At 47.9% G+C, this 26413-nt stretch overlaps 1 protein-coding gene across 2 annotated transcripts in view; it reads right to left on the bottom strand.

Moving 5' to 3' along the window:
- Window positions 1-8941: 8941 nt before the first annotated feature.
- The window catches only part of PRR5L (proline rich 5 like), a gene marked incomplete at both ends in the record, with an annotated part of 47498 nt that continues 30026 nt past the window's right edge, over window positions 8942-26413 (bottom strand). The window contains 4 exons of one of the 2 annotated variants that reach the window (XM_084246776.1): window positions 8942-9336; window positions 15211-15337; window positions 18442-18582; window positions 22089-22180. In XM_084246776.1, the coding sequence (XP_084102902.1) occupies window positions 8942-9336; window positions 15211-15337; window positions 18442-18582; window positions 22089-22180 (755 nt within the window). The remainder of the gene's footprint in view (window positions 9337-15210; window positions 15338-18441; window positions 18583-22088; window positions 22181-26413) is intronic. The other variant, XM_084246777.1, reaches the window with a different exon arrangement.

Genomic DNA, 26413 nt, shown 5'->3' on the forward strand with positions numbered 1-26413 from the left:
CCTTGGATAAGTTACTTGTCCTCTCTGTGCCTCATTTTCTTCATGTGCAAAATGTGGACAATAATGCTGTGTACCTCATTGGGTTGTTACAAGGTTTAAATAATAGACAGCAAGGATTACACCAGCAGCTGCCCATAGTAAACCCTGAATAAGTATTAATGATTTTAATTACTTGCCACAGAATTATCCTTGGGGACCCAGAAGCTTGGAAGACACAGAGGGACCCTACATCCTGGCCGTACACCCTACATGGAACCTCACCATGGTACATTTTGCCCAGATCTTCACTCTATCTTCTCTCTAAGCTTTCCCAGTTGTCCCTCCCTGTGAAGCAAGAGGGGCAGCAGCTGCCGACACTCCTCCCTAAAAGTGCTCCCTTGGTAGCTCAAGGGCAGAGTGGGCTCCAGACTCAGGGTACCAATGGTAGGAAATGCTCCTTTTCATGGTTTCCTCCAAGCCACCCCCTACCATCTTAATATGGGCCCCATTTCCTCTCAGGACTCCCCCAGTCCCTTCTGCCCAAGTCTGCTGACCGTCCTCCCCTCCAGCCAAATGTGCAATTAGGGCAAGGAGCAGAATGAGCAGGAAAGACTGCGTTGTTTCCCATGCACCTATGTGCACCAATTCAGTCTGGAATAGACACTAGTCTCCTCTGTGCTGAGAATTGCCAGACCCTCCCCTTTAACTCCAGAGGTTGAATCTGAAACCATGGGGGATGGCGGTTCTTTGTAACTGTCCACTGATGGAATCAGGCATGGAGCCATGATTCTTGAACTAGACCAATCAGATTCCTGAGAATTTGGACTGAGAAATTCAATGATGTCAGGCTGCAGTGGTCCATGATTTGGAAGGTTTTTGCACCTTTTGGGGATCGTGTGTGTGTGTGTGTGTGTGTGTGTGAGAGAGAGAGAGAGAGAGAGAGAGAGAGAGAGAGAGAGAGAGAATCAATCTTAGTTCTTCAAGGTTTCCCAGTCCAGGGTTCCAGGAATCTTTCCAGAACCTTTCCCTTGGGGCACAATCCTCCTAGTTCAAGCAAGCACCCCACAGGCAGTCTGGTGTTTAGAAAGCATAGCAGGGATTAAATGACTTAAACAATTCTTTGGTGGGAGATCAGACAGAACCAGGTTTGAATCTCGTCTCTACCATTTTCTAGTTGTGTGACCTCAGGAAAATGGCTCAGCCTCTCTGAGCTTCCATTTGCTCATATAATAAGGATGATAAACTTTACTTCATAAAATTTCTCAGAGGATTACACAAAGTAATGAATGTGAAATGCTTAGAAAAAAATACTTGGAAAATTTGTTGGCATACAGTTGATGACCAAAAAATGAAAATTTATGTATTATAATTTATACCTTCCTTTTGAATTGACCATTTATATTATGAATTTCTATGACTCTAAATTAGTAAGATCATTTTTTTTGCTAGCTTTTATATGGTGTATGTTTCTTCATCCCTTTATTTTTATTCTTTCTGTGTCCTAATATTTAAAGTATGTCTCTTAAACGTAACAAATTATTATTTTTTAATCTAGTTTGAAGATATTTTTCTTTTTATTGGAGTGTTTATTCTATTTTCATTTAATGTAATTACTGACATGGTACAGTAGTGTTTAAATCTATCATACTTGCTAGCTTACTCCTATTATGTGACCCTTTGAAGTTTCAACCAAAAGCCCAGGATGTTTGCCAAAAATCTGTCCACTTTGGTGGAACTTGAACTGTTTCCTCAGCATTGTACAACAGCTAAAATCTATTCAGCTCTTTAGCTTCCTGGCTGAAGTGTTCTATTGGGTTTCCAAGGGTTTTCCCTCTATGCTCAGCTTAGGAGTCAGCCAACGACTTGAGGGGAATGTGTATGTAGAGTTGTCATTTATTTCTCCCCATAACCCCCTTCAAATTGCAGCTACTCTGGCAGCCTTAAACTCTGGCCTCAGCTCAGGAAGACAGTTTTCTGCTCTCCCCCACTTCTCCCACCTGACTATCCCCACACCAGTGATTTGGAAAATTCCCTCGGGAAAAACCAGGATGGACCCGCAGCTTGGCCATCAGATACTACCCTCATTGGGTGCCCTCCAGTCCCTCAAATGGTTGCTTTATATATTTTGTCCAGCTTTTATAATTATTTTGGCGGGAAGATAATTTGATACAAGCCTTTCCTTATGGCCAAAGCCAGAAGCCCTGTACTATTTCCACTTATTGAGTCCATCTCAAAACGGCCTTAGAGGGATAGCAAAAGTTTCTGTTGGCATGCAATTGATTTGATCTTAGTCTACCAAGAATGGAATGACCTCATACATTGGACCGCAGACAAAGCTATCTGAGACATTCAGCTCATAGCAGACTGAAGTTTAGGTATTTGTTAAAAAGTTACGTGGTCCTGAGAATTTGAGTGTTCAGAAGTCTGTTACCTTGTGGTCTCCCTGGTGGTGCAAGGGGTTAAGATGCAGCACTATGAAGCTATCCTCAGCCTCTGCAGCACAAGTTCGATCTTTGGCCGGCCAGGGAGCTACCCATTTGGCGCAGCAGACCTCTCTTGTCTCACCTGCTGCTCCTTTCAGCAGTGTATTTCAGTGGTTCTGCCTGTTCTGCTCCCCACTCTGTCTCTAGTGAATCCTTTTACTCCCTGCACCTCTGGCCTGTACCCCAGCTCTTGTATGCACAAATAAATAAACCTTTTTTTTTTTTTTACCTTTAAAAAAAAAAACAAAAGAAGTCTGTTACCTTCAAGATAGTTACAAAGCTTAGGTTTCTTCTCAAAAGTTATTGGACCTAGGTCAAAAGGGTCAGAGAAATTAAGAACCCATTTAATGAGTGACTTGGTGAGAAAGGCGTATTTTTTAAGTAGACAGAATAACGGAGGCGATTATACAAGACAATCATCTACAGCATCTCTTCTTTGGGCACGTCAACTGAGACAAGCCATTGAAACTAATGTGCACAACTTTGGGATGTGGGAGGAAACCAGAGAACCAAGAAACAACCCACATAGACATGGGAAGAACGTGCAAACTCCATAGAGACAGTGGCCCAGGCCAGGAATCCATTTTTCCCCATTATTGTTATAAAGACATCATCTGAGGACTTGCTTTTTACAAAAGGCTTGAAGCTGAGAAACAATAGATTAACAACCAGCCCACCAGGAAGATTTAGGCTGAAATGTAGAGAGATTTAAAATAAAATGAGAGCACTGACATTTTTTATGTTAGGAAGAAATTATGCATATTGGGTGTTTTAGGCATGTGATATTTAAGAGAATAAAGGCCTATTTGAGTGACAGTTTTATGACTCCACTTTAAAATGTGTAATTGAATAATTAATTTAGACTTGTGACTTTTTTATGGTGACATCTAAGCTTAAGTAGAGTGTAAAAACATTTAAAATTTCCTTTATTTATAAGTTTATTAGTCTCTATAAGAATTTAGGATTTGGATTTTGCATGCTGTCAGAAAAACTTAAGTACTTGAAAAGAAATAAACCTATTACACCTATAAATGCGTTTAAAAGTGTTTGGAGTGCTGTGCTAAGCTTGTAAATGGGACCAAACATTATTTAAAACCTCCTCTAAAATTATTGCCCAAATTTGCTAGACTTATAAATAGAATAATAAAATTGGTAAGTTTAACTTAAAAGCCTTTTAAAGGATTTTTAAACTTGTTTTTAAAAATTGAAGACTGACTCTAAACGCAAAATTATTGATTGTATCATTTACTCAATTATTACTAATCACCAAACTTATTAAATAATTTCATTTTTTAATTGAGAGAACAATGGCTTACAACACTGTACTTGATTTAGAGATCTAGGTTCACACATCTTCAGATGCATGCTACCATACCATAGCTATCACAAAGTACCCACCACCACAGCTTCTCCACCATAGTCCATGGTGCTCCCTCCCACCTCTGCTCTCTCTCCTCCACCTTGGTAGCCTCAATCCTGTAGTCAGATTTTTAGATTTTGTTATTGGCTTGGTTTTTCTGACCGCTTTCTTGTCTCTTCATAGTCCACAAATAATTGAAACCACCTGGTATTAGTCTTTCTCTTTCTGACTTATTTTGCTCAGTATTATCCCCTCCAGTTCCATCTGTTGTTTCAAATAGCAAGTGTTTAATTTTTTATAGCTGAGTAGTATTACATCATATAGATAATATGTACCTCATCTTTCTAAATGACTCATCTGTCTTTGGGCACTTAGGTTGTTTCCAGAGATTGGCTATTGAAAATGGAGCTACAGTGAACGTAAGTGTGCACACGCCCTTTGAATTAGTATTTTTTCATTCGTGGGGTAGATATCTAGGACTGGACAGGACTGATCTTTTCTCCTACTGAGACACGTGAACAGAGGAGGCAGCAGGGGCAGCACCCATGGAAACATTGAGAGGGAGATTATCTGAGATGATCTGGGTGGGCCTGGACCCTCATAAGGTCCTCACGTGTGGAAGGAAGAGGCAACACGTAGGCTGGCACAGTAGGAAGCGAGAGGGATTCAACCCACCTTTGCTGGATTGAAGACGAAAGAAGGGGCCCACGAGCCAAGGAACACGGACTGCCTCTAGGAGCTGGCAAAGGCACGAAATGGAGTCTTCCTTAGAGCCTACGGAAGGAAATGCGCCGGCCAATGCCTTCTTTTTAACTAGTGAGAGCTGTGAGCTCATAAATGCATGTGCTGGTTTGTGGTGATTTGTTATGGCCGTGATAGGAAATGAAAGGCCAACTCCTTATCATTTAAGTCTCAGTTGACTCAAATCAACTTTTAGATGACTACTCTAGCCTCGTTACCTAAAGTTAACCTCATCACTCCCTAGTCACTGCATCTTGCTATTTTATTTCATCCGATGCTGTTCATTATTAGAAAAACCTGCAATAATGGTCAGATAACCAAAGATCTGCTCTCTGGGCTGACCTGTGGGCCCTCTTCGTCCACTAGATTGTAAGCTCCTAAAGAGCAGGTCTTTGGTTATTTGACCATCATTGCATCCCCAGAGCCAAGAAAAGTGCCTACACAAGCCGCAGCTCCACCATTATTTGACGGGTGGATGAGTGGATGGATGAGTGAACTTGGGGGCCCACAGGAGTCAGGAAACCTACTGAGACATCGTGCTCAGTGGCTCCTTTCCTTCGTTTCAACCTCTGAAGCTTCAACAAAAATGTACCCAGTTGCCTTCCTATCCTCAAGATTTTTCCATCCGTCCAGGTCACACCTCTTTGAATGTCCTTCCAAAGCCTTTGGAGATCTCATGTTAATCCTGCTTCAGCCTGTAGGGTAAGGAAAAATGTCAGGCTTTTCTGCCCTCCCGCCATCAGGATAGATGATGGATCCTTGTGGTCCTGAATGCATGCCTGATGGCGGGCACCTGGAGTAGGGTGTGGGCATAGGTAGATGGGATTCACCTGGGCTAAGACTGTGCTTTTAAGGGCGGCGTCACAGGGATGCCAGAAGAAGCCGAGCAGTAGCAGAAGCTGAAAGAGAAGCCGAAGCTGAGAGAAGGCCGGAGAACCCAGATAGAGTGAAGACTTGCTGGGGGCTGGGAGGCCTGCCAGCCTCCCTGCCTGCCGTGTACCTTGTAATCCCAATAAAAGACCTGCAAAAACCACTGAGGACTCTGACTCCTCCTTTACCCGGTCTGCTGGATCAGAAAACCTGCACTGTGTCCATTCCTGACCCTTACACAGCCCTTCAAGAAAAATATATGCAAAGAGCATAAACTTTGAGGCCTGGTTCCCATCTGTGTTCACCTGGCAAGAAGCCACAGTTGGAAGATGCTTCATTAGAGAGAGCAGCCTGGGGAGGGCCCCTGCCTGGGAGAAAGGAAGGGGGTGAAGTTCCTTTCTGCAAATAGTGGATGGAAGGGATGGAAAATCCAGCCCATCCAAATCATCTTGGATAATACCGATTTGAACTGGGAGGGCCTGCTTGTCAACAGGGATGTTCTTTTAAACAGATGATATAAGCTCACATAAGTATCAGTAAATACAAGACTTAAATGTCTGTAAATATATACTCTCTTCCTTATGATTTTCTTAACATTCTCTTCCCCAAGCTTATTTTGTTCTAAGAATAGAGTATATAATATATGGAACATATGAAATATGCGTTGTTACCAGAAATAAGGCTTCTGGGCAACAGGAGGTTTCAGTAGTTAAATTGGAGGGGGTGGGGGGCTGCAAGAGGTATATGTGGATATTTGACTGCCTGGAGGGTCAGTGTTCCTAACCCCCCACATAGTTCAAGGGTCAACTGTATTGTAAATTCCCTCTGCCAAACAGAGCCGGAGGGGGATCTCTGAGGAGATGCTCTCTGAGTAAACACGGTTAAGTGTTCCCTCTAGGCCAAATGCTCAAGGAAGAGTGGCTGCATTGGTTTAGAAGACAGGCCTCACCTTCAGACTTTGTTCAGTGCTTTCCAAGCTCTGGAGACAGTGCTATTTCTCCAGGAAATGACTTTCCATTGCAGCTGAGAATGGCAGACAAAGCCCAGGGGTGGTTGGTGGAGATAAGACTACTCTGCTGCAAAGCCCTGGTGCAGGCAGGAAGAGCAGGCAGGCACAGGGAGGTGAGGACAGGATGCAGAAAGACCTGGTGGGTCGTCAATTTCATCAAGACATGCAGCTTGGGGCCAGGTAATATGTATAAAATGTTTATTGAATCCATTTCAGAACACACGAAAGGTTTTTGGTTTGTTAGCTAGAGATTAGAGTTGTGATGGATTCCTGTCATTAGACCTCAGTCACAGGAAGATCTAGTTTAAATAACAAAAATGAATCTTCAGCCCAGAGGGGAGAAACAGTGGTTAAAAACACTCTAGCTATCACTCTCACAACAGCTCTGATGGCTAAAATGCCCATAAACATCAGCAAAAACTTTACATGTAGGGTTTGAAATATTTACCGTACAAATATCAGGTGTGTTCAAAGGCAAAGTCGTGAACTAAACTGACAGTCATCAGCAATGAAATACACTAGGTCTGTACTGATATTCCATCTCAACCTCAGAGCTTATATATTTAACTGATGACTGCTGTCTTCATTAGAGGCATGTAGTATATGAAAAAGACATTTAAAAACATGTACCACTGGAGTTGAAACTGAAAAAGCAAATCCAAGCATAATTATTTATTTTGCCTGGATCCATAAATACTCACCCCAAGTGCTAGTGCACTAACAAGGACAGAAGCCAACAGTTAAATAAACCATCATGTTGTTACCTACTGTTTCATTTACTAATACATGTCAACCTGTTTGTAGACTTCATTCAACAAATACACAGATTATTTTTGTTTGAAATTCTCAGATCCCCTTTGGACACTTCTATCACTCTCTTAGAAGAATAAAAATAAAACAACTTTTTAAACAAAATTTCCATGTTACAAGTCATCAAAAGCACAAGTCTGGTCACATTTCAGATCTTCACCCAGAGGGAAAAAATATCAGGGCTTAGATGAGCTTAGAGGTCTCTCCCCCTGTTGGCAGCTCAATCTGTTCCCAACCTCTCCCAGCCACCTCCTTCCATACTGGAAGCCAAGCTGGCTCATGTCTCTGAGATTTTATAAACAAACTTTCTCAAGACTAACAGGATACCTAGAAGACGCCAGGAGGGCCAGTGAGCTCTCTTTTTTTCTGAAGCTGTTATCAGTAGAGTCAACAGTCAAATACAAAGAGAAGAACACAGGGGTTTGTGCTGGACAGAAAGCCCCAATCTGGAGGAAGCAGTGTTATGGATACAGCCCAGTACCACAGCCTGCTGCCCCAAGCAGCATGTTTAGACCTCACATATTAAACATTCCAGGCACTTCTTTAATCACAGGGAATGAACATCTCCCCAAAAGTTCCTGTTCACCTGCCCCTACCTCATCCCAGTGTAAAGCACCCAGACGTTCCCTTTGCTGCAACCCTCTGCTCAAGAGGCGCGTGGAGCCTCCCTAGCTCACTGCTGCTTTTCCGAATAACCGTAACACTCATACCACAGCCATTTCCAGAGCTCCAGCCTCTGAGCCTCAACAACCACCAATCACTTTCACCCTGAACCACTGACAGTCTCCCCTCCTATGGGGGTTTGCTTATTTTTCAGTTTGAAGACGTACCCCCTTGGAAATGAACAGTGCAAGACCCTATGTGCAAATATTTGCAAACAATTTTTTTTTTTTTTGAAATGATGCACATTTAAAAAATTCAAGTCAAATCCAGGAACAGTCTAGTTGGTTGGTATCAGCTGGCCCCTGACTCACATCAGGAAAATGGTCCATTTGTGAAATGAGAGAGGGATGAGGACACCAGCTACTCCACCAGGAAGGTTAGTCTCCTTGAGCTTGGAAGGCAGCCTGGGAGGGAAATGCCCAGGCTTAATTAAGGACGGGGTCTCTCTCACCCTGTGAGTGAAAGATGTTTGTGGAGGCAGCATGTAGGATCTGAGATAAGTGAGGAGGGCCCCTGACCCACCAGGGGGCAATTCTTTCCCAGCAATTCTGAAATTAAATTAGGAAGATGCATGTCCAGCAAAAGCTTGGTGGGCGCTGCACAGAAAGCGGAGGGGGGTGACCCCTCTCTACTACCTCTTTTCACCCAAAAGCCTCTTATCACAAGAACCCGAAGAGGAAGCCTCAAAGCCAACAACACACCTATGCTGGCTCTGTGAGGTCCTGACGATGCCCGCTGTGGTAAGAATGCCAGGGGCACGGGGGTGCAGCGGGCAGCCCCACAACTGAGGGAACAGGGCCCAGAGATGAGGATGTGAATCAGGTAAGGCTGCAAGTTAGAAAGTGGACGCTGGGCCATTGTGTCTGTGTGGATGTCAAAAGGGATTTCCCCCGGGGCACTTAGGCCAGGCCTGGACCCGGAAAGAAATAAGGCAGTGTTGCCCAGAGCAGAGTCCCCGGGAGACCCACAGTTGGATCCGTCCTCATCTTGGTTGCTGGGCAGGAGCTCAGAAGTCTGAGGAGGCACTCAGCTGAGGGAAGCACAGTTCAGGTCCGAGTGCTCCTGGTCGCCCCCTGGTACCTCTGCCAGCTCATCAGGGCTGTCGGTGATGTTGGGCTCGCTGGAGCACTGCCGGTGGGGCGGGGAGAAGTTGGGTGGCAGGAGCAGGCATTTGTCCTCACCCCCCGGCTCCTCCCTGAGGCCCGAGTGCATCATGGTGGCCATGGCCAGTAGCTGGATGTCCGAGTGGGCGTTGGCCACCGTGTGCCGCCGGACGCTGCCACACTTCTCCAGGTAGGCCTCCCCTTCTTGCTCTGTCAGTGGGGTCAGGGCATTCTCATTCAGTGGCCGGCTGACCGTGTTTGTGGGCGAGCCATGGTTTAGGAGCATCACCTTGGGCCGGACCCTGGAGTGGCGTCTGGCTGCAAAAGACCAACAGGTAAAGGCTGAAATGGGGAGATGGGTGAAGGCCGGAAGTTCCTGATTAATTTGGGGGAAGAGGCAGGTGCACACGCCACTTTCAGGAACAGCTTTAGCTGCAACCCTGAGGAAAAGCAAGGGAGAACTCAGTGATGTCTGAAGAGTTCACTTGCAACTTTACCTCTCTAGCCCAGTTCCTGCCCCCCAGATGCTGCATCTGCCTCAGGAGCTCCCTGAGGACCTCAGGGAGTCCGAGGTGAGGTGGAGGGAGGGGGAACTGAGTGGGCTCTGGCCAAGGCCTCTTCTACTTTTCAACCACCTCCTTCCTGCCAGAGCACACCTCTCCCCGCCTTCCATCCACCCACCCCGTGCCTACTGTCACCGCTTTCCACAGCGCCAATGTCCCCAAAACCCACAAAGAAAACACATCCCTCTCTCAGCAGGGGGATGCAGTGGGGAGAGACAGAGAAGGGCCTGGCAGCGTGGATCTCCCCTGCACACTCTGACAGAAACTTGGGGGACACAGCTCCTAAAAGGAAAACAAACATGTTCTCCATAGACCAGACTCAGACACACTCAGCTCAGCAGCTTTGCTCAGCTCTCAGCTATCCTGTGAACCCGGAGGACCCTAGATACACACTCTGTTCCAAGGTGGCATCGTCGTGAGACCCATCATGGCCTTCTTTTTTTTTTTTTCTTATATGAGATTTATTTATTTATTTATTTATACAAGAGCTGGGGTACAGGCCAGAGATGCGGGAGGATGAGAGGATTCACCAGAGACAGGGTGGGAAGCAGAACAGGCAGATGGACCGAAGGCACTACTGAGGGGAGCAGCGGGACAGATAGGAGAGGTCTGCCGCACCATGTGGGTATCTCCCTGGCTGACCGTGAATTGAACCAGTGCTGCAGAGGCTGTGGACAGCTCCACGGCACTATACTCAACCCGCTGCGCCACCAGGGAGGCCCCATCGTGGCCTTCTATACTCACAGCCGTTCCCGTGAGGCTGTTTCATAAGCCCAGATATACACACATGCATATTCACATAGACAAAGAAGGACAAAATAGTGAAACCCTACACCTTAGAACTAAGTCACCAAGTCTACTGGTTAGAAGCCCCTGTGAGCCATTGGGCATAACAGCGATAATAATCTCTCACTACCAAATCATATGCAGAATCTCAACTTTACTGAGTGTTCCCAACGTTGTCCCACAGTTAGTCCCACCCTCCCTCTTAAACACTGGGGCTGCTCTCATGTTCTCCCCCCCCCCCCCCATTGCTCAGGTGGGAAACACAGAAGCCCAGCCCAGTTCTTTCAGGTTCTAAATAGCAGCATGGAGACTTTCTCTGTATGGGCTGCCACCCTTGGTGACAAACTGGCCCCCTCTCTGAAGTCAGAAATAGCAAACACTGGCCCCCAGTAGGCGCCAGCGAGAGGCTGAGTCATCAGCCCCCCTCTTTGGGGAAGAATGAATAGCAGACACAATGCCAAGGAATAACCAAGGCAGAACAATCTAGGCCAGGCATTGACAGAGGCTCTCTCTGAGGCACGAATGCACGTACCCTCTGACCACACGCTTCTATAATGTTCCCACATTTTTACAATAAACACATATTACTTTTATGATCAGAAAAACTGATAACAATAAAACAGGAACATCAGAAGAGTTTAAAGTATTAAAGAAACATCCTTAAAAAAGCCCTTGTTTGTCTCTTGCTGCTGGTTAAAAGCAAGCACTTGAGATTGGCGGCTGGCAAACCCTTGTCCAGGCCTAGGCCCTAGGCCCTACAACCGGCCCAGCAGGAGACTGGGTGAGACCAGTTCTGAGCATTTATGTGCAGATTGAGACTTGGTGGTAGGTGCCAGCAGGAGGAGGCTCAGAGAGGGGGGGTGTTGTGCAAGGGGTAGAGACAAAAGGGTAGACAGCAGCTATGTAATTTCTATGGGTGACCAATAACGTGCTATGGGAGTGGAGTACCCAGAAAAGGATTTCATTTGGAATGGGGGGGGGGTTATCTGGAAAGAAGTGGTACTAATGTTAGATGTTACAACCTGGCTAAGGCTTGGGACATGCAGACAGGGCCAGGATGGGTAGTCTAGGAAGAGGAAAGAGCTGGAGGAAGGGCTGGGCTTGGAGCAGACACAGGGTAAGCTGAGGGCATCAGGGAACCAGGGGCAGCATCTCTGGAGGAAATGGGACACTCAGGCCCAAGCTGGTAGAATGAGCCAGGAAAGATGTCTCAGCTGGTGCCAAGTGTCACCCATCTCATCTCACCTCAGTCCAGCAGCCCAGTGTCCCTGGAGACCTCAAGGGAGGCAGCAACTGACAAGAGGCCGCTGGAGCTCTGCTGAGCAGGACTCACAGACTGAGCCAGAAAGGATGGTGGTCCCCTCCTTCAACAAACACTTCTGGAGAGACTACCTGGAAAAAGCTTTGTTTGTTGTGAGGAAGAGGGATCTGATCTGGGGTCTGCTACAGGAGCCTGAACCTGGTGTGTGTGTGCGTGCATGTGTGTTGGTGAGTGTGTTTGCATGTGAGTGAGAGTAGGTATGTGTTTGTTCTGGGGGCAGGCAGGGTCTTAGAAATAACTGTTAACGGGGGGTCTACTATCTGCTAGGTAACTGTCAAACAAGGTCAATGTGGCAAATACCTGGGCAAGGTACAGAGCACTCTGGGTATTCAGAAGAGAAATCATTTCAGAAGAGCCTTTGGGAATGAATGTCTGAACTCACACTGGCCCTTAAGTCACTCAGGGGACATGGGACACCATGGGGAGCCATGTGCTCCCTGCCCCCAACAACCTCGTGGTCTAAAGGGAAGACTGACAAATAATCAGATCATGATGACATAGCGCCCCCAGGGTGAGGATGTGTTTTGGGGTCCACAGAAGATGGAGAGGCACACATGACTGCTCATCTATAGTAATTCCATGAGGGCAGAGACCCGTCTAGCTTTAGGCTTTTACACCGCAGGGAGCAGCTTGGGGGGTCCTGCCTGGAGACCAAACAGCTTCTTTGTGCTCAGCCTCCGTGGCTCAGAGATGGTAAGTCATTCACTCCAGGTCACACAGCCGAAGCCGCCCTTGGCTGTTCACTGCTGATGACTCACAGGGGAGGCTGACAGCTCTTCCTTCTGCTTCTGGGTGGAATGTTTTGATTCCCAAGACTGGGTGTGGGCAGAGCCCAGATCACGGTGGCCGCTGGCTACTTTAAGTCTCCTGGGCAAGCAGTGTTTGCTCACTAAGATCCCACTAGACTTAAGCCAACCCCCAGAGAAGTGCGTCAGTTACGTCCCCGGGGGGCTGGCTCCCGCTGGGCCCCCTTGGGATGCTTTAAAACTGAACGCTAGGCCTGGGGCTGACAGCTCCCCACAGTGCTGCTGCTTCCTTTCTTCACTGTCTTTTTCTTCTCTGCACCAGGGAAAGCAGACCCTGCCACTCAGAAGAAATTCTCCCATTAAGAGACTGATTAAGATAAAGGGATCCCCTGGGGCCTAAAATTGGTATTTCCCTTGCAGTGGTGCCCCTTGAGCAAGGAGAGAGGCAGAAGTGGGGTCTAGGTCCCACCTCCTCAGCCTGTACCTACCTCCAGGCCTCCTGGCTTTTCACACGGGGTGGGGTGAGGGGGGCCTGCATTCCTTCCTCACTCACCAGGCGCCCCACTGAGCTCTGGCTGGTTTATTCTCTGCACCAGAGCCAGCAATGGCAGCTTCTTTCAAACCCCCAGAAAGAAGCAAAGCCTAGATGAGGCGTCCTTGGGGGGCAGGGAGGGGGCTTTGTTGGGAACTCAGTTCCCAGCCCTTTGATCTCACAGGAACAGGGGCAGCCATTGTGACCTCTGTGCACCAAGCCCATAGCTGAGCTTCAAAGAAAAGGAGATTCCCACCCCTTCTTGCGCCTCTCCCCTGCAGAAAAATGCAGTTTTCACCACCCGGTCTCCAGGCCCAGGCACCTGAAAGCCCACGAATGCCTGTTTGTCAAGAGGAGACGCTACAGTATCTGAGGAATACGGCCCTCCCCCGGGGACAAAATGGAGGAAGATGAGGAGGAGGCCAGGGCTCCTGCGTGGGAGAAACCAGGCTGAGTGTTCACTTTGAGGGGCTGGAAGCAGCCAGGGCAGCTGCATGGAAACTTCAGGAACTAGACAGGGACACAGGCCTGGTCTCTAACAAATCTGCCTGTTCTAAATTTTAACATTTCATTATCTTCCTCTATACTCCCATTCCTGCTCTGTCCTAGAACAGTGACAGCTTTGGATGGGAGAATGCACATATACACACGCATACACACATGCACGCGTGCAAACACACACACACACTCACTTCTCCAAGGCCTTGAACTCATCTTTAACCTCTGAAGTGAGCCTTGTATATCCACATCCAGAGCGATGAGCTTTACTCCTCAAACCACTGGCTTGGCTGGCAAGAAGAGAGACTTCCTAAGAACCCCCAGGGGATCAAACATGCCTGGGTATGTAGGTGCAGTGAGGAGCACCCCCTAGAAAAGGATTGTCCTTGGTGCAAGAAAAAAACCTTAGGCCTTTGCTTAATGTGATAAATGTGTTATTCTTAGTTTAGCTAGAAAGTTGGAGGCGTCCCCTGAGAGCAAGTCCTCACTGAACACACTTACAAATCTAGCCTGTTGGGGTTCAAGGTCCAGCTGGTGGTGGAGTCCCATTCATAGCCCTGTCCACCTGCGCCACACTCAGAAAGCCAGGCCCGCAGGCTGAGCTGCAGCAGGAAGGTGGGCTCCTGGCAGCTGTCATTTCAACTATGCTTTGTTGCAGGTCCTGGGAGAATGAGTAAGTGAAGGAGGAGGGGTGGGGGACGTAGGACCCGGCAGGCAGCAGGCTGGAGCCAGTACCCTCTGATTTGTGGTGGCTGAGGTTATGCTGGTGTCTCCAGAGAAACATGTGCGGGTGGTGAAAACTGCCTTTTTCTGCAGGGGATTGGCGCAAGAAGGGGTGGGAATCTCCTTTTCTTTGAAACTCAGCTATGACTCCATTTAAGCAAGAAGAGGGGGCAAAAGGTTCCAAATTTGGGGGATGTCTCTCTGTTTCTGCCCCGGTCTCGGTGCTGGTCACCTTGACATCAGGCTACAGTTGCCTGTTATCTAGACAACAATTTCTTTCTTTTTTTTTTTTTGAGTGCTTATTATCTGCCAAGCACACTTCCAGTTGCTGGAGACAGAATAAGAAACAAAAAGGTCCTATATTTTGGGGACTTAATTTCAGAGGGTAACTGTAGGCTGTCTTTCAGGACTAGCCTTATTATAAAGCCGTCTCCCCATCTAGACTGTGGTCTCCCTGAAACAAGGAACAGATCCAACTCAGTGCCAGATTGTCTAGTTCAGAGCCTGATGCTAATGCTTGATGTACAGGCATTGACAAAGGCCCCATCGGGATTTGTCCCAAAATTCAGGAGCCTCTTTCCTTTGAATGAAGACTCTGGCAATAAATAAGAGTAGGGAACAGTGGGGTCGATCTTGTTGATCATATACTCATTTTGGCTTCACATTTTGAGCAGTTTTCAAAGAGATATACACATTGTGGCGGGGTGGGAGAGTGTCCACTCCATGGGAAAGAGGGTGCAATAAGGTTTGGTTTCTAATATCAGCTGCAGGAAAACTAACATCCCAGGCACAGGTGAAATATCAAAGCCACCGATCAGGCAAGCACCACCACAAAGACCCACTACTGGTCCCCAGGGAGGAAGCCCCAAGTGGGGAGGTTACCGCAACATGGGTCAGCCAGGAAATGTGAATGATAAACATACACAGATTTGCAGGGGCCCATGTGGGGACCAAAGGCCTGGGCACATGATCAGTAAAACTCCTGATAGCGGCTCCTGCAGCGCTAGCCATGCATGGCCTTACCTAGCATGTATGTGGGGCCTGAGATACCACGGTCCTCGCTGATGCCAAGGAAGGGAGAAACCACTTGCTTCACCAAATCCTCCAGCTGTAAATATGCCTCACTTGGGCCTGTGGGCTCATGAACACTCTGGAAATGAATATGAAAAGAAACAGAGGTCAGACAGAGGCAACTGGCCCTCAGTCAACACATCTGATCACCCTGCGTCCACGGCTGTGGTCCTCCCAGGTGGCATCTGCATGGCTAGATGACCCAGAGGCCTGAGGTCCAAGTCTCTTGTCATGGGTGACCATGATTAGGACTGTGTGTGACAGATGCAAAGGCTGGGGTGCATGGTCCCCACCTCTGCAGCATGGGCAGCACTGTTCCATCCCGCCCAGCTGCAGGGTTAAGATCTGATTGGTCCTGATGATGTCATCCCACCCCCACCATCATGCTGACCCCTCACACTCAGCAGGCAGGCACTTTACATAAGTGCATCACATCAGCATTTCCATGTCAATCACTACAGAGGCCTCCTGACAACCCAAGGACAGTGGCACTTTTATTATGGCCCTTCTGGAGAAAAGAAAACTAAGATGGAGATAACTTAAGTAACTGGCCCAGGAAAACACTGCTGGTAAATGTTCAAAGACTTGGGATTGGACCCAGGCACTGAGTCCATCTTATTGCCATTTAGTGCCAGAAAAGAAAGGGGCCAGGATATGGGTAAGTCCCGAAAAGTAGAAGAAAAGGGAGAGTCATTCTGGAACTAGACACGCATTTAGCAACCCATGAATAGTCAGTTCAAAAGCCTAGAATGACAGGCGCCCCCAGAGATAAGCCCCGAGGAAACACCAAATGACCGCAACACTCAAAGCAGGAAGGAGCCAGTGAAGTAACCCATGTTTTCTAGAAAAGCAGCAGACTCCTAGGGAACTGGGCCCTCGACACAGAGGACTGGAGGTCACACTCTTATGTTTAGGGGCTGCAGGGAAGCAGAGAGACAAACTCCATGGGGTTAGGCTCAGCCCAACGGGATGTCCTGTCAGCTTCTCCAAATGGATCAGATTTAATCACCTTCATTTAAAAAGTGAAGACAGGGGCCTTCCTGGTGGTGCAAGGGGTTAAGACGTAACCTATGAAGCTATCCACAGCCTCTGCAGCATGAGTTCGATCCCCAGCCAGGGAGCTACCCACATGGTGCAGCAGACCTCTCCTGTCTCGCCCCTGCTCCCCTCAGCAGTGTATTTCAGTACATCTGCCTGTTCTGTCCTCCACTCTGTCTCTGGTGAATCCTCTCACCCCCCGCACCTCTGGCCTGTATCCCAGTTTTTGTATGCAAGAATAAATAAATCTTTAAAAAAAAAAAGTGAAGACTCCCACCACTGAAGTTTGGGTCGACCACAGGGAAGACAGTTGGGCCAGAATTGGAAGGGACTCTGACAGGGGGGTGGGTGACTCGCGGAGGGGAAAGCTCTCCAGGAAAGAGGCTTGGTCACAGGGAGACCTGTCTGAGCTGGTGGGGGCCTTGGGAGGGAGGGACCCCTGCTGAGTCACTTAAGGAAACAAACAAACAAACATATATCTGAGAAGGGTACAGAAGACCTGGAAGCTGGGACTGGAAATGGGTCAGCAGAAATGGAACAAGACAGAGACAATGTGAGGGGACCTCAGCCTCGCGGAACAGCACTTCAGCTGAGACATGGTACATGGTCATCAACGTGACTTGTCACTATTGATAACTGAGAGATGGGATCTGGGGACAGAGGACAGAAAATTCTCTGGCATCTTCTATCCCTGACCCTCTTTTGTGTGGTGGCCTATGATCTAGGATTGTGTGATGCCTCAGGCACTAGCCGGGAAATGTCTCCCTGCCCTTCCTGTTCTCACTGGCCGGCATTTGAGTATAGCCGATTCTTGAAAAATCATCAGCAATGCTAATGACTAGCACTTAGACAATGCTGTGTGCCAGGCACTGGTCTGAGGCCCTCACACCTATTAACGTGTGACTGGGAGAAGACAGATGGGGACTCAGGCTTGCTTCGCTGCAGTTCTGCTCAGAAAATCAAGGGGAAAGCCAGGGAGGCACACACCCGCCCACAGGGAGGGAATCTCAAGGCTGTGAAGGGAGAGAGGGTCCTATTCATGCCCCTGGGGATTCACCCCAGGCCTCACTCAAATCAAAGTATTTTGGGCCTCAGAAATGAGGGGATTTTTTTTTTCATTATTTTCCCCTTCCTGATATTTCCCATCTGCCAGATTCTCCCCACAAGCCATTTCCTACTACAATTCATAAGCATTAAGCAAACTGATGACGTAGAAAGGAGAAGAGGTAAAAGGTGGTAGAAAATGGAAGAGGAACACATGACTTGGTGAGCGATGGTTTCTCCCAGGGTAGCTGCTGTGAACTTGGCTTGGGGGGCCCTGCATGCAGGAGCTGCCCTCAGCCCTCTTCTGGCTGCCTACCTAGCTGTGGATCTGCAAGGCCCAGTGCAAAATGAAAACGCTTGGGTTGCACACCCTGCCTGCTGCCTGGGTAGGTGGGTCCCTTGGAAGGCACCATTCTGGGGTGACCTTAGGATCTGGCCAACTCCCTGCTGGAAGGAACCAGATCCCCACATGGGGCAAACTTTCAGGTTCAGTCCCAGCTCATTGATGGTGGAAGCATACGAGTTGTGGGGTGCCAATGTTTAATGGGGCACAAACCAAAGCACAGACCACAACTTAGCTGAGAGAAGGAGAAAGACACCAAGTCCAAGGAGACCGAATCAAGGCAAGGGAGACCACACACAAGCAGAGGCCGTTAAGTGGTCTCCACTCAAAGGCTGACAACTTTGTCATCTGACCTGGTTTTGCTCCTGGTCACAGCTGTCTCAGGTCGCTTAGGAAGCCCGCCTGCCCCCTGAGCCTGCCAATGAGCTCCTGGTGTGGCTCGAGCTGGGCTGCAATGGGCTCCTGTTGTCACTTGCCATGTGGCTCCCTGGCATGCTGGCCGAGAGGCACGTCCACTTCCTGGGTGACAGGACTGTGCTTCTCCCTTTCCCCACCAGAATCCCAGCTCCCAGCACTGCACAGGGACCCCAGAGGTGCTCTGGATGTGCAGCAAATGAAGACCTGATCGTGACTGACTAAAGATGCCAAATTAAGCTGAGATGCTCCAGTCATGTGGTCCCCTCCCCCACTTCCTGCAGGGGCAGTCCCGTCTCTCTTCCCCGCCCTTGGCCTTGGGGTCACATCCCCACCTGCCTCACCTGCAGGATGAGCAGCATCTGCACAATGGATGAGGGCAGCTGGGGCTGGGCCAGCAGCAGCAGGTCCCCCAACTTCACCTTCAGCAGGACCAGGTCCCGGAAGCCCAGCAGGGAGATTTGGCGGATGGTCAGCTCCTGGCCCTGAAGATGAGAGAATAGGCGGGGTCAGGAGGTGGACCTGCCGCCAACCACATGGGGTCAGGGTAATGATGTGTACAGAGCAGCCAGGATGGGACAGGACAGGACGAGGTGTCTCCAAATCCCCTTGGGGCTGTCAGGGCGTCAAAGATTTGACTCTGTCTTTGAGAATGAAAGCACTGATGATGGTAAGATGCGACTCACCCTGCCTAATTGACTCAAGGTAACATGAGACACCTGTCATCGGGCCATGCTGCTAGATGGTGAGGAAGACAGGGAGAAAGGAGATCAGTCCCACCTCCTCACATTCAAGACTGCAGCCTCGACTGCATCGTTACAGATCTGAGCAGCCATCATGTGCCCCCTTAGAAAACCTCAGACCCCTTAGACTCATTTATAGACAAAAGAAACTTAGGAGGAGGGCCTCCCCCATGGCGCAGTGGTTGAGCGCTGGGTTGAGAAGCTGCCCGCAGTCTCTGCAGCGCCGGTTCGATCCCCGGCTGCTCCCCGGCCACCCAAGGAGGGTCCCACATGGCGCGCAGACCTCTCCTGCCACCCGCTGCTCCCCTCAGCAGTGTACTTCGGTCCTTCTGCCTGCTCTGCTCCCCGCTCTGGCTCTGGTGAATTCTCTCACCCTCCCGTGCTTCTGACTGTACCCAGTGCTTGTATCAATCAATCAATCTATAAAAAAAAAAGAAACTTAGGAGGAAAAATAATTGGGAAAATAAATGGAAAGGGGCTTGTTCAACCACGTGCGGGGAACAGAGGACAAAAACAAGTGATTGTAAGAGCTGATTAAAGTCTATGTGCTTGGGTATGATTCTCAATAGTTTAGATGTAAATAAAATGAATCCCTTTTGAGGTAGATATGATCATAAAACTCACTTTACATGTCCAAAACCCTAAAGCCCAAAGTGACAGCAATTTACCCAAGTAGCGCTGGATTTTAAACCTAATCACATGCAGTTGACTCTAGAACAATGCAGGGTTAGGGAATGTGACCTCCCGCACAGTGGAAAATTCCTGTATATGTCAGATCAGCCCTCATTATCTGCAGGTGCTGTATGTGTGGATTCAACACATGGGGATGGTTGAATAGGAGAATGCAGAATGCTTGAGTCAGGAAAAAAAGATCCGTGAATAAATGAGAGTTCAGACGTTTTTTGTTCTGGATCAGCTGTATATAGTTTGTAAGCTCCCAATGTTCTCAAAACAGAAAAGGAAAAGGGAATTTCCTAGGCTCTCCTTTGTACCTGTATATACAGCATACATCCAAAATTGTTGCTCTTTCTAGAATCAGATGTCCCTGAGGTCCCCTCCAAACAGGATGAAACATCCCATCCCTCGAGTCTGCCAAGGTTTAAGGGAGCTTCATGGTTTAACTTCTTAGGTTGCTGAATCACAGGCAAGAGTGGTTTGGCCATCTTCGCCTTCCCCTGCAGGTGAGTCCCAAGGAACACACACACCACTAGCCACACTTTCAGGCTCAGCTCAGCCACCCCCTCTGGAAAGCCTTCCCCAACCAGCTCCATGGGCAGCTTCTCCCCCAGCCCCTTCCAAGCTCCTACACTTTCTATTTTTTTGCACCCAGCTCTCTCAGTGACTGCTGCGCATAGCTTTGTGTCCTAGCTTCATCTCCAGGGTGCCTTTCACTTCACCAAGGTAGGAAAAGGGAGGCAAAGTTCCACACCCTTGAACAAAGTGGGCACTCAAAAGCACTGTGTACCCAGGAAGCAGGTCTCTCAGACACAGACACACAGAGAAAACTGTGAGAAGGGCCTAGGTGGACTAACAGACACCTCAAGTAGGGAGAACCCCTCACAGTGGCTCTCAAAGTGGGGTGTCTGGATCAGCGGCAGCCACATCACTTGGGAAGTCATAGAGGGGTGGTGGATGGGGGCAATACCAATATGACGAGATCTTACATTTTTTCAAGAGAAACAGGACAGTGCTATCCTTAGCCACGTGCCACTAGACTCCTTTGGCTCTGGAGGAGATGCAGAGGGCCCCTCTTGGCCCCCCAGGATTAAATTCAGAGCCAAATCAACCCAGCTTCTACACGCTCCCATTCTACACCCACCTGAATACCTACACTTTAGATGCCCTGCCCAAATGGTCCTAAGAGAGACTCAGGTCCGCACAACTTCCTCTAATTATACAGCCAGATAAGATGTCCAGTTAAATTTGAGTAGCTTTTTTTTTTAACTATACGTATTTCCCAAATATTGCATTATTCATTGTTTACCTGCCATTCAAGTTTACCTCGGCCTCCCATATTTTTATTTAAAAAACAAATCTGGCATCCCTAGTCCCAGGTCTGTCTTCTTATGAGAACATCCACTGCTGGCTGAGAGACCATTGCAGGGCAAGGAGAGGTCTGCAGGCACAGGGACTGAACTGTCCACATAAATGCCGTAAATCCTATCCTGGTACAGGGTGGAGCCGAGGATGGAGGACAAGAGCAGTGGGCAGCAGGATAGTCTACTGGGGTCACCAGCGGCAGGCCTAAAATGGGAAGTAGACTCTGCAGGTATAACCTCCTAATCTGTAAACATTTAACACACACATTTAAAAGAATTTCAAATTCCTTTAGAACATCATTCAAGTAAACAAAGCACGTGGTGCCTTACCTCTGGCACGAGGTAATCTTGCCATGGCTGAGAGTTGCATCACTACTGTGCCCCACGCCCAAACTTCAGCAAAGCCAGGTTAGGTTAGGTTAGGTAGAAAGCTGTCACCGACATGGAAGGAGTGGGCTGGTGAGCCCAGAGCAGCCCAAGTGTGAGATGTAGGAAGAGCTATTCATCAACCTGCCTCAGGGGGTTGTCCCTGGCAGTGAGCAGTCCCGCTATTAGTCTCTGCAGGAAGGTAGAAGGAAATTGAGCCTCCTGGTTGAAGGAGCTGAGCTCATGGAATTAGACTACAGCTTGGCTTTTTTCTAAATCCCTCATTATTCAGGAGGAGAAAAGGAGCTAGGCTCAGAGAAATTCAACGTGGTAGCTTTCCCCAAACCCACACTATCAAGGCCAAGGCCAGGCTGCTTTCTGCGGCAGTGTGTGGCATTTCATCTTTAATGGAGGACAAGGCACAGTATTCCCTTCCTACATTGTGGAAGCAGCAGGGAACTTGCTTCTAATTGTGCTTCAAAAAAAGGTGTGGGGGGAGAAAAAAAGGGGAAGGAAAGAAAAAAAAACCACACTAAATATTCTTCCCGATCTACTCTCTACTTCTGAAAAGAAAAAGCAAACCACTCCAAGAACATGAAGACATATTCAGAACCAAGTGGGTGAGGAAGCTGACAAATTGCTAGGTATGCAGGCGCTCTTTTTTGCTTGAGGCTAGACACTAAATATAGAACCAGAGAGCCCTCCAAAGATCTCCAGAGCCCTTCAACTCAAGCATCCCATCTCCTGGTTCCCTCCAGTTACCAGGAGGCTCCAGATTTCGAAGGCCCAAAAATAAGACAGAGAGCTGAGGACAGCGGGAGGTCGCTCCCCAGTGAGACTGACCTGAACTGGGTAAAATATTGCCTGCAGGGTGGGAAGAGTCTCAGTGAAGAAGTGGTCCCAGACTTCAGCCAGAACCTCAATGCGATTTTCACCTACAGGAAGACGAGAGGGTGGGGCAGGGAGGGAAAGAAAGAAAATAACTTGTCATTATTTGCAGGAGAGGCCAGAGGACAGATTGATGTGAAATGGAGCTTTTGGGGGGCAGAGAGAAAGAGAATTCATTGCCCATGGGGTAAAGTGGGACTGGGTGGGAAGACCCAACTGAGATTATACAAACATACCTTCAATCCCCAAACCAGAAAAGGAATTGAAATGTGAAATTTCAACTTGAAATTTCAAAAATTTGAAAATCACACAATAATTGCTATTATCATGACGATGGTTATGTTAGCAGGCAATTGTGATAGACTACTCATCTATAAACTCTCTCAGGAGTAGATATTACTCTATACCCCTTTTGACAGGCTCAGAGGGCAAGTTAACAGCTAGAAAGCAGAGCTGGATTTCCAGAACGTATGCTCTTGACCAACATAATCTGGGAAGATCAAGTGCACAGTTATATAGTGTTTTCTAATCACTAAGATACTGGATTTTTATTCTGGGTTTGAGCTGTCAGTTGAGAGGGCCAGCAACTGTGACCCCACCCACTGCTGTACAGTAATCCTGGAGAGGTCACTGCAAAGCTCAGGAGAGGTCACCTGCAAAGCTCCTCTCAGCCCCAGCGTCAGGAAGCCTAAACGACGGCCACATTCCACCCCAGGTCAGACATACACAGGTCACCCAGTGAACTTTCCACCTGCAGGAAAGGTGGGCCCTAGCAGAGAGGAGGCTGTTTAATGGCCTAGATAACAGAACTGATTGGGCACTGTCTTTGCTCATCAGAGGCGGAGAAACTGGGTCAGCCAAAATTAGTCACTGAGAGAGGCATTTGGCAAAACACTGCCAGTTCCACTGAACAAATCTTGAAAGATTCATTTAGCATCTTCCATTTATTAATTTAATGGGCAATAAAAGCTGTGGCTGGGAGAAAGAGAGAACAAAGGCATGACTAGTAGCTAGCAGGGCCAAAAGCCCTGCAGACTTTGAAAGGTCAGTGTGAAACACACTGGGGGAAATGCAAATCCATGGCTCCCTCTATTCTCCTCGTAAAGTGCTGATTGCACTTTATTGGAATAGCTCCATGACTTCCCAGGCCCCTCCCAAAGGACGGGAGTGAGGGTCGTTTTTATCCCACTCACCACTGTGTATCCAGTGTCTAGCACAGGGCCAGACATATAGATAAATCAATCCTGAGAAATCTTGGAATGAATGAATGAATGAATGAATGGCAGGTATCAAGTGCATAGGTTTTTGGGGATGTTAAAGTTGGTAAGTGGAAGGAGGTTACTACTGAACCCTAATATGGGACTTACTAGCTTGAATATTTTCCTTTGCTCTCATGATAAAGAAAAGCTCTATGACAAGGCTGACCTGGACGGAGAGTCTGTCTCCTTTCGTGTCTTCATCCTTTCTGTATTCCACTCAGTCTTTGAGCCCTAACTATGTGGATTTTATTTTAGCGCTCACACTCACATGCTCTTTCATGCCACAGTGCCCCTGCATGTGCTTGTTTCTCTGCCTTCACTATTTCCCTCTTCTTTTGGCCTAACCTACACCTGCTTACCTTTCTAGTTTCAACTTGAGGATCTCCATAGGAATGTCTTTGCCCCATTGGTCAAATCCCTCAAATTCCAGATATTCTTAATACCTGCCCTGGTGGTTGTATTATATTTGGTGATGATCCGATTATTACCTAGCCGTCACTATCAGATTGTGAGCTCCAGGAGAGCCTATAATCCTATGACGGGTTTTGTTCTCTACCTAGCAAAGTATGTGGCATATAATAGGGAATCGATAAGTATTTAAACAGACCAATGAATTGCCTTCCCCTTTTCAAATATAAGCTATCTAATTAGTACAAGGAGGAATTAGGGAGTTCACGAAAGAACAGCTGAAGTGTTAGGTCACTCTGGTACCTAACTTGGACCCCAACACCTGCACAATGTACCCCAAAGGAGAAAAGGCTAGTCCAGCTCCTTTATTGAAGGCTCTTCTCTGAAGCCTTTCATTACCAAGACAAACAGAGGCCCTACAGCCCAAACATGGGCAAGGAAAGGAAGGTTCTGCAGGTCAGTGCAGGTGTGTACCCACTCCCCTTTACCACCACGATGGGGACCTCCTTGGCACATGAGGTAATCCCTCCGGCAGCCCAGTGGCGCCTTCTGGGAACCTGGATCTAATTGCTGGCTGCAAACTTCAGAGAGTAATGGAGGTTTTGGAAAGTGTTCAGAGAAGAACATCAGACAGACACAGGCTAACAAAACAGGGTAATCCCCGGGGAAGAAAGAGTTAAAGGAAGGAGGTGTCTTCACCTCCAGAAACAGCCCACAAGTCAAGGACTTAGCTCCTTACAATGATGCTGGGGGTGGGGTGGGGTGGGGGCTGGATGGAAGTTTCTAGATGATTATCCTATAAAAACTGTCCTCTAAGTTACCATGGATGTTTAGGTGACCAGAACTGTATGAACCAGCTCAGGAAATTCCTTTAAGGTCAAGATCACTAAAACACTAGGAAAGGTGACTCATGGTAATGTGGTACCTCCTGCCCACAAAAGCAGAACAGGTGGACAGGGCTGCCTCTGTCCTTTTTGTAGCCACAGGTGGGTGTGGAGACAAGAAATAGGGCAATAAAGTGAAGTCTGGTCAGCGATAGGTGGGAGCCAATCAGGTGCTTCCCAACTATATTCTGTAGCAAGAGAATCCTTTTCTTCTTAGACTTGTGATATAAAATGAAGAGTAGAGATAAGAGACACTACACTCTGGCTGAAGACATGAAAGTCTCTTTAAGATTCCCCGCATGCCCCTTCACTGTGCAGAAAGGACCCGGACACCCAGACCCCAGGACTAGAGGGCGCCCACTGGGAGCACCTCAGGGATCTAGGTCTCTCGGGTCATGTGGGCGGCAGAGGCACAGAATCCTGGGTGACCACTGTTTCTTCCATCCAGCCCCTTCCGGAGTATCACTGATGTATCTATGTTAAGAGTCACCTGGCAGCTTTCCCTTCAAGGGCACTTGAATCTCCAGTTTTGCTCACTGGCCTTTTCATAAAAGCTGGGTTTTCCACATTGCCAAGAGCATGTCACAATTCCTGAAATGATTTACAGATAAATAACGTGGCCAGGCACCACGCTGCTTTTCCCTCCTTCACTAGGCACTGCCTTTCACACTTGTGCACTGGCCTGAATCCAAAATGCAAAAAGGCCCCTTAGTTCAAAGCAAATCACTCCAAAAACAGCCTTGGGTGGGTGGGGAGTGATAAGGTTGAAAAAGTCACAGAACAGACATGCTCAAGGGAGACAGGCTGCAGGTTCGGGCAGGATCTCAAGAACACAGAGGTCAGTCTCCAACCTCTCCCTCTGAACACTCTCTGGGTGCCAGGTGCTGGAACCTCCCAGGGTCAGTTTCTCATTTTTCTTGCTATTTTGTCTTTCTAGGAACCACTTTCACTAAACACAAGTCACTTTTCCAGTGTGTAAGAAAAGAACGGTGATCTAATGTCTAATAAATCTGGGTCCAGAAGTAAGTTGGGCAGATGGAAGTCTCTAGGCTGGAGTCGAAAAAAGAGCGGCCTGCACACCCCTCATGTGTCACGTACAGATGTGGGTATGTGCTCCCTACCCTCTACACTCTCTGGCTCCACTTTATCCTTTTCTCTTTGTCTTTTACTTTTTTATATTGCTGCAACATGGGTTTGTAACCTTATACAGAGTTTTTTATTATCACTCCCAGAAGGTTCAGAGAAACTAGAAGCTTGCCCAAGTCACCAGGCAGTAGGTGGGAGTTAAGATCTGGACCCACAGTGGTGGGGGCTGAGTGGTCTTCGGTGAAGTCACGGTTTGGTTGATTCTTTCCTCTGGCTCATCTCCCTCCTCTACCTCAGTGTCTTCCATTCTTGTCAGTTAAGCTCTAAAATCTTTTAAGGTCAGGAGATTTTCCTGTCTGCCAAATCGTACCTTAGCAATGGGTGCCTGCTTAGCCTAACGTACCCCAGATGGGAAAGTCTCCTGTCATGTGTGACCTTAAGAAATTTTTTAAAAGCTTATAGGAAATAGCCTGGACCAGACCAGAGGGACCAGCATAGCAGATCTGCAGGCTAATTTATTCCTTCAAAGGAGACCACTGGCACGCATGCTCCAAGGACTCCTCCCCAATTCGACTTCACCTTTCAAAACCTAGTTCTGACTTGCACTTCCCTGAGTGCTGACTCAAAGCAGCATGCTGCCGCC

Source organism: Talpa europaea (genome assembly GCF_964194135.1).
Source record: "Talpa europaea genome assembly, chromosome: 1".
Lineage (NCBI taxonomy): Eukaryota > Metazoa > Chordata > Mammalia > Eulipotyphla > Talpidae > Talpa > Talpa europaea.